This window comes from Vitis vinifera, chromosome 18 (genome assembly GCF_030704535.1).
Source record: "Vitis vinifera cultivar Pinot Noir 40024 chromosome 18, ASM3070453v1".
Classification (NCBI taxonomy): Eukaryota; Viridiplantae; Streptophyta; class Magnoliopsida; order Vitales; family Vitaceae; genus Vitis; species Vitis vinifera.
In genome coordinates, this window is record NC_081822.1 from 33989888 (window position 1) to 34008141 (window position 18254).

Below are 18254 nucleotides of genomic sequence, written 5' to 3' on the forward strand. Positions count from 1 at the left end.
ATAGAACTTTCCTTCTTGATTTTTGACTCTTGCTTATGGAAGGAGCTTTTGTACGTTGATTTTCTGGATTCTGAAATGTAACCTAAACAGGAAATGAGGAAGGGTATAAAGCTATACCAAAGCAACCCTTTTATGAAAGGGTTCCAACTGGGCAGGATGTTGCACCTAGGAATTATACCCCTTATATTAAGTACACAAAGCTTGAATTTAAGGTAAAAAGACAAGAATTCATGTGCATTTCTTTATTGAATCTTCCAACATATTTGTGTTGCAGATAGCATACATGTAAATTGCAATCTATCTAGTTCCTCTTTTGACTTGTATATCTTCATGTCAGGTTGACACATTCTTTGCAGTTGGATCACCTCTTGGTGTCTTCCTTGCCCTCCGCAATATTCGTATTGGCATTGGTAATACTTAAAGTTCCTGTTTTTTTCCTTTTCCCTTTTCTTTTTCCTTGGAAGAACTCTATTAAAGTTCCAATTATTAATGTTAAAGAGTAATTTGTTAACCTGGTTATTGGTCAGTCATGACCAAATAGCTTTCTCGTTCATTATTGGGCAAAAAATCAAAATTTGGTGTTTTAACTTTCCAACTATTTAATGGAAAAAAGTTGAATAGAGGTTCAAAATCTTATATATATATAGGCCTGGCTTCTTTCATTGGTGGAATCTGTCCTCCTGTCCTTCCCAGTGTACAGGAGCCATCCAATGAGAGTGCTATATCATGGGATGAGAGTGGCATATAGAAAGCCATCCAATCATTATGATGACAAAGGATATATATTCTTTTAGATATTATTTGATTTTCATTTGTATCTAATTTATAGACCAACAAAGTTGAAACTTTTATTTTACTCATTCTTTCTTCCCCCTTTTTAACAGTTGTAACAAAATTGAAACTTTTATTTTACTCATTCTTTCTCCCCTCTTTTTAACAGTTGTCCCATGTTTGGACTCGTGATTTGAATTCCAAATTTCATTTCTAATGAATTATTTTATTTTTTTTCTTTCTTCTAGGCAAAGGTCAAGATTATTGGGGAGAGGAAAATATAAGTGAAGAGATGCCATCGTGTCGGCAAATATTTAATATTTTTCACCCATTTGATCCTGTGGCATATAGGTTTGTAAAGACTCCTCTATTACAATGATGTTTGCACATTTTCTTTGCTCTGGTGTATCTGTGTATGATATGTAAAATATTGCACACTTTCATTTCTCTATGTTTGATTGTTGTCACCTTATGTTTTATTTATTTATTTTTAAAATTTCAGAATAGAACCTCTTATCTGTAAAGAATATATTGGCACACGTCCGGTTATTATCCCTTACCACAAAGGTGGGAAGAGGTTGCATATTGGGCTTCAGGTAATGTATTCTAAGAACTATGTGATTCTGGATTATAGTTTTTAAATTTTATTTTTACCTTCATTTCTGGTGTTCATGGTGTGTGATGCAGGATTTTGCAGAAGATTTGGCTGCACGTTCTCAGGCAATGATGGACCACCTACAGTCTGTAAGGGTGCGCCCATGTACACCTCCTGAAGTTAATATATTTTCTGATTTCTGATTTTTCATTCATGATTTTGCTTTTCTGTATCTTAGTGATCTGGGATTTTGAATGGTTTTCTGTTATTTCATTTAGAAGAGTTTGTTCTCAAACTTTTAGCTCTGTTTGACTGATTGGCAAAGTTCAATTCCACCAAGCATCATCAAAATCTCTGTAGTTCTTATGTATAACTGCATAAATTCAATGTCATTCCTCATAAAACTCAATGAAGTTGAGGTTTATGCATTAATATACATCCTTTGTAGTGACCACTTATCATGGGCAATTTAAATTGGCTTGGGTAGTCCTGATTTCATTAAACTCAGAAATGTAGAAGAAATGACATTAGATTGGAGAAAAATGTAGGCTACATTCGTACATTATTTTATTTTAAATATACATTATATAGGTATCAACAATGAACTAAACCAACATGGGGACTGAGCCTGTCTGAAGTTACATGTTCTCCCATTCTACCCTGGGATCCCAGTGTTTCTTGTATCCTAGAACATGGGGACTGAGCTAAATTGTCTGAAGTTAAATGTTCTTCTTTGCTACCCTAGGATTCAATTGTGTAACATAGTGCATCTGGCATGGGTATTTGCTTTAAAATACCCATGTAAAAAAGTAACACGTAGTTTCTTGTGATCAGGAATCAATTCCTTCTTCCCTTACTGGACACATTGTGTTAAGACACATTCTGTATGCGCATACATGTACGAAGTAACATAGTCTCATGTTTGCTATAGTTACATCACTCATTTGAAGTGTCCATTTGCAAGGAAGTTTAGAGTTCTAAATTCCACGATTGTTGAACAGGTCAAAGTGCTCACAGTATGCCAATCGAAAAACAGGAATGACCTGGAAGGTAATAGCTGCCATCCTTTTTCTCTGTTTCTCTCCCTTCAATCAATTTTGTTTAGAATAATAATCGCTGCTGAGTGCCCTCCTTTTCCTGACACACTTCTGTTGCCCCTCTGTATCTCTTCTCTACCTTCCTTCAATGAAAAAGAAGGAAATAAATTACCTTCTTTATTCCTTAATCTACATCTTTAGTGTGCTTTAATTTTGTATGTATACTTCAGATGAGGTGGAAAACTCCCAAGAAAATGATGAGAGATCATATGGTTCAATTATGTTGGAAAGATTAACTGGAAGTGAAGATGGACGGGTTGATCACATGCTCCAAGTATGTGCTTCTAAAACTTGATGTCAACATTTGAGCTTGTGTTCTATATATTCCACATTTGACCATGTCATATTCTATATATTTGAACCATTCTACACATTCTGTATCTGCAACAAGTGGTATCAAATCATTTGTGGATGTGGTTTCCAATGTCACCATTTAATTTGTCCTCTCTGGGACTCCGGTTGCCACCTCCCGCAATCCCACCCCAAACTCTGGGACTCAGCTTCTTGTACCTATGGAGAAATACACCCAATTGAATAATAACCAAAGAACTCAGTAAACTGAGCCTCCTTAGGGCCAGTGACTAGAGTCTGACAAGTAGTTGACAGCATATCATCTTGGCTAGATCAAATGGATAAACGACTATAAGTTGAACGATTGAGAGCCTCAGCAGATTATCAGCCTTTTCCATCTGTGTTATATATGTGCTCTTAAGCTTGGTCAATGTATGGGATTTTGTTTGGTTTCTTTAACTTTACATGAGGTTATTTAGTTAATTCCATATGTTATGAAGACAGTGGCCCTACTGCTTTTGATTTCTCTCTAATGCGATTTTCCATAATGGTATTGCAGGACAAAACATTTGAACATGCATATATATCAGCCATTGGAGCACATACGTAAGTACTCATTTTGTAGTTCTAACACAAGCATAAGTTGATTATAGAATTTTGTGAATAAGTACACCTAAAATATATTTTATTTTTGGTTGACCGAGGAAAATGGATGATAATTTTGAAATCTTACAATAACTAGATCATATTTAGATTTTAAATTTCTTCCCTTTTCCCCACTTCTTAGCAATAAAGAGATTCGTTGATGAAAAGATGGTAGCTGCGCATGCTTTTTTGGTAAATAGTACTGTAATATACATGCTTATCGCCCTTCCTTCTGGTCGGTACCTTGTGGTGTGCAGAAACTATTGGAGGGACTATGATACTGCCCTTTTCATACTGAAACACTTGTACCGAGATATACCTGAAGAACCCAGCTCATCAGAGGAAGCCAATGGAGGCAGCTCCAAAAATGAGAATGGCTCCACTGGCTGGACTGACCAACGAGAAGCTGCAGATGAAGAACTTCCTTTGACATTTGCTGAGAGAGTTGTAATTAGAAACTTCTCAAGGAAAGCTAAGAAGATCATGCAGTCCTGAACAATACTGAATCTCCTCTTCCTACCTTGGTGGGATTAAGCTGAAAGAGCAGCTGGTCACAACCAAGGCCGAGCCATTAGCCATTTCCTTGACCTTCATACAGAGCAAAAATGGGAATGGGCAATTGCAGTTTACCGGGAACCAAAAAAATCTTTTGTAGATGCCACTCATTTGTTACACAGTTGCTCATACATAGAAAATCTCTCTCCCTTTTCCTATTTGTTTCCCTCTGTACATTATGTTGAACATAGGACTATCCCTGAAAATATTTTCTCACCCAATTTTTAGGTAATTTGTGCATATGTAATTTATTTCACCAGTGACTTAAGTGAATTTTGCTTTATTCATTTAGTGTGTGGTATACAAGTCTCTTTTGCAAGGGCACTTGAAGACATGTTGGCAAGAGGTTTTGTGATTGCTATTTCAGAGTTTCTCCCATGAAAGGTTGATGAAGGGTCTGTACTATAGTGACATTGACATACTCCATGCATTCTTATACTATATAAGCCTGATGATAACTCTTGTCAGGGAATGCTACGGATATCTCAAGAGGTGTCGAGATAGAATCTAATTCTAAATAATGATTCTAAATTTTTTCCCTTTTTTTTTGTTCTGACTCTTTGGTATTAAGAATGCCCCCATAAATGGTTTAGATATCAAAGTGGGCTGGAGTAACCTGTACCAAATAAATAAATAAAAAGGGAGAGCAATAATATTCAAAATTATACCAAATAAATAAATAAAAAGGGAGAGCAATAATATTCAAAATTATAATGGAAGCAGCACACAAGAATGTTAATAAGGAATCCTAATCCCTAAAAAACCCAACATTTAATTTTTCAGCCTTTGTCCAAGTACTTATGAGTTATGCCTACTAAGATGATTTTGGGTTTAACAATGGTTAGTTGTAGTATGAATGAAGCAATAGTCATTTATCTAGAGTTTTGAATTTGTATTGCCTTTCATCATCTTCAAATTCATATTTGGCTCCGTCTTCATATTATTATTAAATTCGGAGATTAGTCAATCCAAGACTTTGAATGAATAGTGAATTTGGGTAAGAATACATGTCTTTTAATAAAAGTCTAAGAACAATAATGCGTTACCATAATTATGTGTGCTCACATTCATTTTCATTTTCATTTGTTTACAAATGATTCTTTCTCTCTCTCTATGAGCCAACATTATACAACCTGTAAATTTTATAGTACATAAGAAAGGTTTTTAAGAAAAGGAACATGCTAGTCAGCATGGTACAACCAGTCAATTTTTTTTAATATAAATTATAAAGTTAATGTAACAAGTATATTAAGACAAAAAGAGGAGAAGTACAAAAGTATTTTCTTTCCTATTTACAAAATTGAGTAATTTTCCTTTTTTAAAAAGGTATACTCTTTAATAATTTAATTTTCCTCCTTTTAACTTTTTTATGAGCAATTACATAAAAAAGAAAGAAGAAATTTATATGTTTTTTTATATCTTTTTCATTGGACGTTACTTAAGTACCATACATATTAGGGGTGCAATTTGGGCTAGTTGGTCCGACCCAACCTGATATTTGAGCAAATAATTTTAGCACTTGAGTTGAGCTTAGGTTAAGTTTTCTTAACTTAAGCTCAATTTGGGTTGGGTTAAGACCATATGGTTCAGATAAACTAAGCATAACTTGTTTAATATTTTTATAATATTTATAATGTTTATTATTTTGAATAATAAATTTATTTTCTTTTTAGATTTCATAGAAAAAAATCAAATTATAATTACATCATATATTTTTTTATCTTTTTAGGATCATGCATATGTTTATTTTACTTTTTTTTTGTTTTATTGTTACATTAAAGTTTTGTCTTATTACTATTTAAATTTTGATATAAATATATAGAAAAAAGTTTTTTAAAAACCATTATATATGAATTTAGAATCATGCAATCTAATTAACTAGACCAACCTGAGTCTAACTCGATTAACTCGAGTATAATCCTATCAACCCGAGTTTAATTTGACCAACCCAAATTTAGCTCTACCAACTCAAATTCAACTTAATTTAGAAAAATGATGTTGAGTTGGATTATGTTGAGTATCTCAGGTTGGGATGAGTTTGAATTGATTGTTTTTTAATTCAAGTTGGTTTTGTGTTAGCCATCAATTGAACCAACTCACTTGTGTTGTAGCCTTAACAGATGCTATTTAAGCATTAATATAATAAAATGCTCTTATATATAACAAATTTTTTTTAGAGTATTCTTCATATTTTCAATTATTTAAGCATTAAATTTTTTCTTAAAAACAAAAAAGTTTCAAAATAAATTATTTTAATAAAAAAATTGTTAGTCTTTTATTTTTTATTTTTTATTTTGTACTAACAACAGTATTCAGACAGACCTTATGCCTCTCACCATACCAGACACATGAAATAATTAATTGAATTTGGAGAAGAAGGAGAAGAATACATTGACAATTAAGACTAGGAGGTTTCTACCCTCCTATGCCCAACTGCATCCACAGCCATGCAAATTAATATTTCTACACCTACCACATGGGGACATATGGTAATTGTCAAAGCATACAGACAAATACTCAATTATGAAAGTAATTTATCTAGATAAATTTAATAAGTAATAATTCACCTGCTGCAGCCCTGCATTATTAGCAGTTGATGAAGAAATATTGCTCAACTTGCCAGTGAATTTTAGGGCTATATATCCATCCTATAAATACTGAAGCTTGTAGGCTTTCTTAGTCATATTCATATATACTTACCAATTGGGCATTCCTGTGGAGCAACATGTCTTCTCATCTCTCAGCAGAGGTAAAACGTCCAGTAGTAAGCTTTCGCTCCAGCATCTGGGGAAATCGTTTCATCAACTACACTCCTGATGATGAGGTAAGTTTACATAAGAAGATCTTAACTATCTAAAGTTTTTTCTTCGAATTTGTTTAGTAGTAATGTGTGCATGCAATTTTCTGGTACAGATAACTCGTGCCTATAACCAGCAGCGGGTTGAGGATTTGAAGGAGGAAGTGAAAAGAGAGCTAATGGTAGCTGCGGGTAAGCCTTCACAACATCTGAACTTCATTGATGCTGTTCAACGACTCGGTATGGCATACCACTTTGAAGAAGAGATAGAAGAAGCAATAGGGCATATCTATGATAACTACCATCACAGTGATGATAAATATGATGATCTCTGTAATGTTTCTCTCCGATTTCGACTTCTAAGACAGCAAGGGTACAATATTTCATGTGGTAAGGCTTATGAATATCAGTGGGAATCTTCACATATATGATTCAATCGTGTATCTCAAAAATTTTCCTTTGCAGACATATTCGAGAGGTTCAAAGATGAAAATGGCAGTTTCAAGGAATGTCTGAACAATGATGTGGAAGGCATGCTTGGGTTATATGAGGCTGCACATCTCAGGGTGCAGGAAGAAGATATACTAGATGAAGCACTTGCTTTCACCACCGCTCACCTTGAGTCTTTGGTTGAAGATTTAGACTATCCTCTTGCAGCACAAGCAACCCAAGCCCTATACCGGCCCATTAGGAAAGGTTTGGAGAGGCTGGAGGCAAGGCCTCACATATCTATCTACCAAGATGAAGCTTCACACAGTAAAGCTTTATTGGAGCTTGCCAAGTTAGATTTCAATCTGCTGCAGTCACTGTACAAGAAAGAGCTAAGCTACATCACTAGGTTAGTGCTCAAATCTTGCATTCATTTCATGATTTAGATTAAGAAGTTAATATATGTTAGTTAATGTATTTCTCAGGTGGTGGAAAGATTTAGATTTCTCTTCGAAGTTGCCTTTTGTCCGGGATAGAGTGGTGGAAACCTACCTTTGGATTGTCGCAGAATGTTTTGAGCCCCAATACTCGTATGCTAGAAGAATACAGACCAAATTGCTTGTTCTAATAACAGTTATAGATGATGTCTATGATGCATATGGCACTTTGGAAGAACTTGAACTCTTCACAGAAGCAATTGAGAGGTACGTATGACCTACAAATTTCAGACTGTGACATGAATTTATTTAAATAAGTACTTTGAAGGGGAACTGGTTAATCATTTTTCAGGTGGGACAATAATAGCATAGATAGTCTTCCAGAATACATGAAGCCATGCTATCAGGCAGTCTTGGATGTCTACAAAGAAATTGAGGAGAAGGAAAATGAAGAAAGACCTTACTGTGTTCACTATGCAAAAAAGGCAGTAAGGCTCCCAGAGTCCTATCTTTGTTTCCCCATTACATGCAATATATACTAGCGTAATATATATTTGCTTTGTGGAACATATTCCATATGAAAAGGTCTGTTCGAGCTTACTTCAATGAAGGCAAATGGCTCCATGCAGAATATGTACCAACGATGGAAGAGTACATGGGTGTTGCCCTAGTAAGCTCTGATGTCCCCATGTTCACAATCATCTCCTTTGTTGGCATGGGAATGATGGCAACAAAGGAGGCCTTTGATTGGGTGTTAAATGGCCCTAAGATTGTCCGAGCTTGTTCCACAATTGTTAGGCTCATGGATCTGAAATATTACTTCCAAAATGCTGCTTATTCATATCTCAAAAGCAAAGGGTTTTAAAAACATCTTATATTGTGTGTGTGTGTGTTTTTATTTTTCATTTTTTTTTCTCATCTAGTTTGAGCAAGAGAGAGGGCATAGTGCATCTAGTGTTGAATGTTACATGAAGCAAAATAGTGTCTCAGAGCAACTTGCATACCGAGAGCTTAACAAGCAAGTCGAGAAAGCATGGAAAGATATAAACCAGGAGTTCCTCAGACCTACTGCTATTCCAATGCATCTCCTTACACGGGTTCTCAATTTTGCACGCACTGGAGAATTCATGTACAAAGTCCGTGAAGATAGATTCACGAATGTAGGAGAAGTGCTAAAAGATAATATTGCATCACTGTTCATTGACCCTGTGTCAATATGAGCCTGAAGATATTTTATTCTAATAGGTCTTTTAGCTTCTGCTTTATTTGTCTTTCTGGTTTGGGGTTCCTTTTTGTATTTGGTTTCTGTTGGACAACATGATATATGTTACGAGTTCAAATTCTAGTAGCTTAAACTTTTGGCAAACTTGGTTCTCCAACATGGTATCAATGCATTGTTTGGTAGAGCATATTTATTTCCTCAATTTATTCAGCCCCATATGCAAGTCCAAAAACGTTTGTTCATGATTTGCTTTCCTAGGTCCCTAATGTGTCTTTTCACATGCAACTATAGGGACGAAAGCGAGGGAGAAAGTTAGAAAGTATGAGATAAATGCTGCCTTTTTCCTTTGGCTGTTTCACTTGGTGGCTAAGGTTTAGGGCCTTCTGAACTTCCCTCCTGCTATGCTGGTGTGCCACATTTTTTCCTATTTGGTTTGTTCCAGCTGAAGTTTGTCAAGCCATCCCAACCCGATCAATACACAATAAGAAACAATGACCGACTGATGTCATACACCCGCTTGTATGTTGAGTAAGAGGCCCCATTAAAAAATAAAGATATTATTAATACACCCACTTCTATTTTTGAAAAATAAAAGAAAAAGATGAGAGTGACGAGAGCAAAGATGGATGTAAATTAATATTACCTGAAAATTATGCTCAAACTTAAGCAATTACATGGATTTAGAACAACTTGTTTTGTAAATTAAGTTAAATAAGATTCAAGCTATAAGTAAATAACCTTGAACAAAGTGATGATTCCCTGTAAATAATGACTTACATTCAAACAAGTAAGAAGGGTCTGAACGAAATTAACCAATAAGAAGGATAAGAGGGGTTTTTATATTTCTTATTTAGTTACTATATTTCTTATTTATTTAGTTACTATATTAAAATTATTTTCTTTCTTTTTAGAAGTAAAGGTAAATTAATTTTTATTTTCTTTTAGTCGATATATCTAAACTGTAATAATGTTGTACCTATTTTAAAGAGAACTCATAGTAAGAAATCCTAGATCTTCTTTTATTTTCTTTCTTTTTCTCTTTGAATCTTTTATGGATTTCAACACCTATGTGCACTTGAGATACACTTGCTCAAATTTGTAAGCATGGCTCATAATGTCTAAAATGGATTTGGCACAACTTGGGGATGGAGTTAGTCTTCCCAACGTTAAGCATTTTGGGATGATTTGAGGTGTTTGGTTTGATGGTTAGAGCTAAAACTTGATAGGATTCGCATTCATTGAGCTTGTTTTGACTTGAGGGGGGGGGGGGGGGGGGGGGGGGGGGGGGGGTGGGGTTTCCATATCATCACAAAATTATTAATGTCGGATTACGTATTTAGAGCATTATTCCACCAGCAAAGGTAAACTAAAAAAAAAAAAAAAAAAAAAAAACAAAGAAAACCATCTCTTCAAATTCTCTAATTTTGCTCTCTCCCCAATAAAATTTCTTACACTCCCTCTAGGTTTTTGATATCTTGCCATCCTATTTGATCAGCCTTGCATAGTTAAGAATCTTATATACAATTTTAAAATTCTTCATTCTTTACATAAGAAATAAAATACGAATATGTATCTTTCAATACAATTTTGGGAATGATAGTGTATTAGATGATTGTGTGCATTCATGTTTATTTACGTTTGAATGATGAAATATGATAATCATTGGTACAAATTTTACATATTTGTTTGGTTTATCAAATTGAAATGATATGATATATGCATAACTTTATTTATGTTCATTGCATATCCTTGTGGTGGGAGATATGCATAGAATTGAACCATTTTTCCTGTTAAAAAGGCATCGAGGTTGTACAATATCTGTCACACCCCATAATTAAGCTATGTTATCTTTAAATAGTGAAGCTTCTAGAAAAGGTAAAAAAATTAGAGCCTCATTCAATTAATATTTTGTAATACTTATGGTATTTGCTTACCCGTTTTAGTTATTTTATTTTTAGATGTAGATGGAAGCCTTGATGAATGTAGGCCTTAATATACTATAATGAAGTTATCTTATGTATGAATGCAATATGGAAATTCATTATATACCTATTATTTGGTTGAATAAATTAATTTGGAATATCTTGAGGACTTCGAACATGATGTATTTTGAGGCTATGTGGTGCCTTGGTTAGTTGGGTTCATACGCAAATTTATAAATGAAAATAAAAATAAAAATGCTAGTATGAGTTATATTGAAATCCATTGAGGAAGTTTGAGATTTATGTTAAATTTATAATATATGTCAAAAGAAATGACTTATTTTTCTAAACAACATGAGATAATTCATCAAATAACTGCACCTTATTCACCACAATCTAATGAAGTTGTAAAGAGAAAAACAAAAGCTTATTAGATATGATAAATATTATGTTGACTAGTTCAAGTTTACCAAATAATTTATTGGGTGAAGCCTTATATTCTACTTCACATTCTTTATAGAGTTCCTAATAAAAGTTGAAAAAAAAAAACACTACATCAAATTTGGAAAAATTGGACATCTAATCTAAAAATTTTAGAAGTATGGGGGTGTCTAGTTAAAATAAATATTCCAATAAAAAAAAAGGAGAAAATTAGGTCCAAATGCTGTAGGATGCATATTTTTTGGATATTCTTTAAATAGCGCGACTTAAAGATTTTTGGTGATAAATTCTGAAATTCTTGAAATCTCTAACAATCCTACTTTAGAGTCATGTGATGCTATATTTTTTGAGCATATCTTCCCTCTAAAAAATAAATTATCCAAATTAGTAAGAGACTCAAATTCTAACTCTTTTATAGAAATTACTTCAAATTTAATCTTAAAAAACCAAGAAAATTCTTATCTAAGAAGAAGTAAAATAAGGATTGAAAAGATTTTTGGTGTTGACTTTTTCTTGTACTTAGTTGAAGATGATCTCAGGACATATGATGAAACAATGAATTCCTTAGAGACTTCCTTTTCGAAAGAAACAATAAATAGTGAAATGAATTATATTATTAGGTAGTAATAGGACTTGCTTTTTAATTGATCTTTGTCATGTTTGTAAAAAAATTTAATGCCAATGGATTTTTAGAAAAAACTTAAGAACATATGGAATTATAGAAAAATTAAAGCTAGATTTCTCTCACACTAATTTATTTGTAACTATAATTACAATCATTAGTGTTAATTGTAATAGCTTCAATTTACAAATTAGAAGTACATCAAATGAGGTGTAAAAACAACATTTTGAATGGTGAAATAAATGAAGATATTTATATGGACTAACTTGAATGGTTTATTATTCTTGGGCAAGAGAAGAAAGAGTGTAGACTTGCTAAATCTCTTTATAATAAAAACAAGCTCCTAAACAGTGACATAAAAAATTTCACAAAGTGATTCAGTTTAATAGTTTTCTAATTAATGATTTTGAGAAGTGTGATTATTTGAAGTATTTTGATGGTGTTTATATAATGCTTTGCTTATATGTTGACGATATTCTTATTTTTAGAACAATTTTAGCGATTATTAAAGAAAAAAATTTATGCAATAATTTTGATATGAAAGACTTAGGACCCACTGATGCTATATAAGGTATCAAATTAATAAAATTTGATAATGAGTTTATTTTAATTGAATCACATTATGTTGAAAAGTTGTTGAAAAAAATTTAACTATTATGAATTAAACCTACTTTAACACCTTATAGTTCTAACCTACATCTGAAAATGAATTAGAGACAAAGTGTCTGATGATACAAACATTCTCAATTAATAGGATCTCTAATGTATTTGACCAATTGCACAAGATCAGATATAACATATATAGTAGGTAGGTTGATTAAAATACAGTAGCAATCCTGATCATATAGAATACTAAAATGCATTAGAAAGGGTATTTAGATATTTGAAAGACACAACAAACTATGAGATTTATTATTCTGGAGTCCCTACAATTTTAGAATGATTTAGTGATGTTAACTAGATCTTAGACTTTGATAAGATTAAAGTTACTAGTGGATTTGTTTTCACTTTAGGAGGTGGTGCAGTAGCTTGGATATTTGCTAAACAAACAATTATATCTTGATTTGCCATGAAATTAAAGTTTATAGCTTTAAACTTCACTTATATAAAAGTTGAATGACTTAGAAGTCTTTTAAAATATATGCCTTTATTGGATAAACCAGTTCCTACAGTATCCATAGTCTATGACAATCAATTTAATTACCATAGCAAATGCTAAACGAACAAATCTGAATGAGCAAAGGAGACCTATAAGAATTCGAAATAATTGTATTAAACAAATTTTTTCCCAATGACTAATATGATCTTGATTTAAAAAATCTTAAAAGAATATTGTAAATCCTTTAACTAAAGGCTTAGCTTGTAAAAGTATGGAATAGAATCATTGAGGGGGACAAGATTGAAACCCATAAATTAGTTATAATTGAAGTTGACACCCAACCTTATGTAATTTAAAATCCCATGAAAAATGTTGAATGGGTAATAATGAAGCTACAAGATGATTAGGTAAAACACTAATTCAGCTGCTGGTACAGATAACCCTTGCCTATAACCAGCAGCGGATAGAAGATTTGAAAGAGGAAGTGAGAAGAGAGCTGATGGCAGCTGCTGGTAAGCCTTCACAGCAGCTGAACTTCATCGATGCAGTTCAAAGACTAGGGGTGGCATACCACTTTGAAGAAGAGATAGAAGAAGCATTAGGACGTATCTATGACAACTACCAAGAGGATGGGGATAAATATGATGATCTCTATAATGTTGCTCTTTGATTTCGACTTCTAAGACAGCAAGGATTCAATATTTCATGCGGTAAGGCTCATGAATATCAGTGGGAATCTTCACATATATGATTCAATCTTATATATATCTAAATTTTTTTCATCTGCAGATACATTCAAAAGATTCACAGATGAAAATGGTAGTTTCAAGGAATGTCTGATAAAAGATGTGGAAGGCATGCTAGGGTTGTATGAAGCTGCACATCTCAGGGTTCAGGAAGAGGATATACTAGATGAAGCAATTGCTTTCACCACCACTCACCTAAGGTCTTTGGTTGAACATTTAGACTGTCCTCTTGCAGCACCAGTAAATCGAGCCCTCTACCGCCCCATTAGGAAATGCTTGGAGAGGCTGGAGGCAAGGCCTTATATTACTATGTACCAAGATGAAGCTTCACATAGTAAAGATTTATTGGAGCTTGCCAAGTTAGATTTCAACCAACTGCAGTCACTGTATAAGAAAGAGTTAAGCCACATCACTAGGTTGGTTCTCAAATCTCGCATTCACTCAAATTCAAATCCTTTAGTAGGCGGCTAATTTATGTGAATTATTTATGTATTTCTGATCAGGTGGTGGAAAGATTTAGATTTCTCCTCGAAGCTGCCTTTTTTCAGAGATAGAGCGGTGGAAACCTACCTGTGGATTGCTGTAGCATGTTTTGAGCCCCAATACTCGTATGCTAGAAGAATACAGGCCAAATTACTTGCTATAGCAACAGTTATAGATGATATGTATGATGCATATGGCACTCCGGAAGAACTGGAGCTCTTTACAGAAGCAATTGAGAGGTATGACATAAAAATTTTGCACCTTAGAGGAGGATGAATTTATGTCATACGGTACTTAAAATGGGAACTGGTAATTGCTTGCATAGATAGGCTTCCAGAATACATGAAGCCTTGCTATCAGGCACTCTTAGATGCCTACAAAGAAATTGAGGAGAAGGAGAATGAAGAAAGATCATATTGTGTTCACTATGCAAAAGAGGCGGTAAGGGTCACTTAATTCCATCTTTGTCTCCCCATTACATGTAATACATGAATAGATATATAATATTTGCTTGGTTGAACATATTCCAGATGAAAAGTGCAGTTCGAGCTTACCATAATGAGTCCAAGTGGTTCCATAGAGAATATGTACCAACGGTAGAAGAGTACTTGAGTGTCGCACTAGTAACCTCTGATGTCACCTTGTTCACTATCATCTCTTTTGTTGGGATGGGAAGGATGGCAACAAAGGAGGTCTTTGATTGGGTGTGGAATGACCCTAAGATTATGAAAGCCACCTCCACAATTATTAGGCTCATGGATGATATGGCTTCACACGAGGTACCCATTCATGTCTCAAAGACAATATGAATGTTGTTAGTGTGAGAATTTCATTATCATTTTTGTAAACATCTCCTGTTGGTTTTTGTATAGTTTGAGCAACAGAGAGGACATGCTGCATCAAGTGTTGAATGTTACATGAAGCAACATGGTGTCTCAGAGCAGCATGCATACCAAGAGCTTAACAAGCAAGTTGAGAATGCATGGAAAGATGTAAACCAGGGCTGCCTCAGACCTACTGCTATTCCAATGCATCTCCTTACGCGTGTTCTCAATTTTGCACGCGCTGGAGATTTCATGTACGGAGGGGGTAAAGATATATTCACCAATGTTGGAGAAGTGATGAATGATAATATCGCATCATTGTTTGTCCATCATGTGCCTATATAAGCCTGGAGATTAGTGATGCTAATAAATCCTCTGGTTCTGCTTTGTATGCATTTCAATTGGTAGCTGGGCTTCAGGGCCTTCTGAACTTGCTCTGCCATGCTGCTGCTATATTTAGCAGCCTTGTTTATTACCTAGTTTTTGTTTTTCCCATGTGCAATTTCCCCAAATACGGGTTACACCCAATCGATTTTTTATGTTAGGTATGTCTAATGGATTGATAGGTTTGACCAAAAAGTTTCTCAAGCCATCCCACCCGACCAGTACACAATAAAAAACAATGACGATAGCAGTTAATAAATATCATTAATATAATCCCTACACTAAAGGACTCAATCCAGATTGACTGCAGAAATATTCAGAGTAGTCAAAATTCAACACCACGTGCACTCAAGAAAGAATCAACATGAATCTTCTACAACTCTATAATTTTCAACATCACGTGCAAAAAATAAAGTAAGAATCAACACTCAATCTGCTATATATAGCTCTATACTTTCCATTTCGTTTATGTAATTATCATGTAATTAGGAGATTGCTAGTGTATATTTTATACCCTTCCACAACAGGACAAAATACAATGCTTCCTTACCCTTTTTCTCAAAATCTCTCATGTATCATGTCTTCATCATCCTCCTTTATTTCAAATCAAAAGAGAGAGCCTGAACTTAGTATCCAATTATTTCACTAGTGCTCTAGTTTGGTTTCAGTCGAGCCAAGCACCACCAATTATCTCCTATGGCATTCCCACATTATTCCTCTGGTCTGTAACCTAGGTGTATTTCATGGTTTCCAAAGTGATGAAAAACCAGCTCCAATAATTGATGATGGCAAAGGAAATAAGAGTGATAATACATTCTATGCATCATGAGTTGTTAACGATGGTCTACTTCTTTCATGGCTCCTTGGTTCCATGAAATAAGACACATTAGGCTTGAATCTCAATGCTGAAATGACGTATCCGCTCTGGACTTCTCTTGAGTAACATCTTCTCCCAGTCATAGTGGAGGAAGTAGTTCATTTGAAGAATCTATTAATGATCCTTAAAAGGGGTTTCGGTCCTTGGATGAGTACTTGAAGGATTTCAAACCAATTTGCGATAGTCTCACTGCTATCAAAAAGCCCGCTGATGACCTTGAAAAAGTATTTAAGTTCATCCGTGGATCCGGGCCATGTTATGAAAATTTTCGTTTGGTCATGCTTACAAAACCCCCATATCCATCGTTTAGCCGGTTGTGGTCATTTTAATTCCAAGGGTAGAGGATTCGCCCTGGCTGAGCGCTATAACACTTATAACCAATGGATAGAACTCTCAAAACAACAATTAAAGGCAGCCAAATAATAATATGTCTCAGCTAAAAGTCGGAAACATACTTGGACAACAACAAAAACGTCAAACTAATTCCAATAATAGTCATTTATCTAGAGTTTTGAATTTGTATTGCCTTTTATCATCTTCAAATTCATATTTGGCTCATAGTCTTCAATTTATTATTAAGTTCGGAGATTTGGCTCCAAGTCTTCAATTTATTATTAAATTCAGAGATTAGCCATTGAAGACTTTGAATGAAGAGTGAATTTGGGTAAGAATGTGTATCTTTCAATAAAAGTCTAAGAACTATAATGCTTTATGATGATTATGTGTACTCACATTCATTTTCATTATAATGATTTATTATTAATTTTTTTATAATTATTGGTACAAATTTTATATGTTTGTTTACCTTATCAAATTGAAATGATACTTTCCTCTCTCTCTCTATGAGCCAACATTATACAACCGGTAAACTTTATAGTAAATAGTTAATATAGATCCAAGCTTTAAGGTAATTTAGTGGATTGGTAAAAATGCCCACAAGATTGATTTGCCTAATAGCTATGGTGCTTTAAAAACTTCTAATGCTTTTCATCTTTCTCCAAACCATGGTAAAAAAAAAAAAAAAAAAAGATCTAGGTTTTGAGGGAAAGTCTTCTCCAATAAGGGGAGCTTGACATAAGAGTGTCCTATTATATGATCCAACACCTAGTTAAAAAAGAGTTCCAACTCCTTACTTCAATCATACAAGATGCATGGGAGAATGAAACTACTTTTGTAGGGGTATATTCAAGTTAAATCTAGTGCTAGAATAGTGAAAATTCTCATGCATACTATATACCACATTAAAGGTCTTTGAGTTAAGATTCAAATGTATTTTATGAGACTTCATTTGAAATTCTAGAGAGGAAGTTATATTCAATTTTCCATAAAGAAGTGTAATTGTTTAGTGCTACTTGAGAATCAAAGAAGTTCTACTTCTTAGGTATATTATAGTGAAATTTGTGATTTAAGTTAGACTTTATAACTTACTAATGGAATATAGTCTTGGAAATTGTTCATGTTTGAAGGGTTGTTCCAAGTTAAAGAGGTAGGAAGTTGATTGATGAAACGCAAAGGCTTTGGAGAAAAAGGGTGAATGGTTGAAGGATTACTTCCTTGCTCTATATCCCTTGTGAACTACTTTGGGTGGTGATTGAATTTATATCCCTTAGTATTTACTTCATGGGTGGTGAGATTGTATTTTCCTTTCTATCTATTTAGTTCTTTTATTTTTCCATCTATCTTGGTGTCAGCTATAGTTCACTCATTTTCTATAAAAATTATTTTCTACAGGACATGTTAGAGGGGTTTAAGAAGAAAGGGGGAGCTAAGTTTTGATGTTATAGTTAAGAGACATACAACTAAAGGACATGGGATGTTGTGTCTTTTTAAGTATAAGTGTTTTTAATGGTTGAAGAGTTTTGTAATAAGATTAGAAGTAGAAAATATTAGTACTTGTAATATGTAAAGATGAATCCAAACACTTTAATTGATGCACAATGTTTAATGGAATGAATAAAAATGCAAGTATTAGTATTTTTGGTATTGAGGTGTTTTGATTAATTTTGGGTATTTTCAT

General features: G+C 33.8%; 2 protein-coding genes across 4 annotated transcripts in view; both read left to right on the forward strand.

Annotated features, from left to right (window-relative positions):
* LOC100260107 (phospholipase SGR2) overlaps positions 1 to 4241 on the forward strand; it is a 42380-nt gene extending 38139 nt beyond the window's left edge. For 2 of the 3 annotated variants that reach the window (XM_010647575.3, XM_059734264.1), the window contains 9 exons: positions 91 to 212; positions 338 to 410; positions 1020 to 1122; positions 1274 to 1367; positions 1459 to 1545; positions 2368 to 2416; positions 2634 to 2737; positions 3314 to 3360; positions 3657 to 4241. In XM_010647575.3, the coding sequence (XP_010645877.1) occupies positions 91 to 212; positions 338 to 410; positions 1020 to 1122; positions 1274 to 1367; positions 1459 to 1545; positions 2368 to 2416; positions 2634 to 2737; positions 3314 to 3360; positions 3657 to 3894 (917 nt within the window). In that variant the 3' untranslated portion in view covers positions 3895 to 4241. The remainder of the gene's footprint in view (positions 1 to 90; positions 213 to 337; positions 411 to 1019; positions 1123 to 1273; positions 1368 to 1458; positions 1546 to 2367; positions 2417 to 2633; positions 2738 to 3313; positions 3361 to 3656) is intronic. The other variant, XM_002275576.4, reaches the window with a different exon arrangement.
* Positions 4242 to 6679: 2438 nt separating this feature from the next.
* LOC100265509 (valencene synthase) lies at positions 6680 to 15420 on the forward strand. Its single transcript, XM_019217892.2, has 13 exons — positions 6680 to 6778; positions 6868 to 7141; positions 7217 to 7589; positions 7666 to 7884; positions 7970 to 8119; positions 8203 to 8446; positions 8541 to 8825; positions 13360 to 13528; positions 13713 to 14085; positions 14173 to 14391; positions 14482 to 14593; positions 14683 to 14931; positions 15025 to 15420. Exons 1-13 carry the CDS (start codon positions 6680 to 6682, stop codon positions 15319 to 15321), a joined length of 3063 nt encoding a protein of 1020 aa, XP_019073437.2. The 3' UTR covers positions 15322 to 15420.
* The last annotated feature ends 2834 nt before the right edge of the window (positions 15421 to 18254 follow it).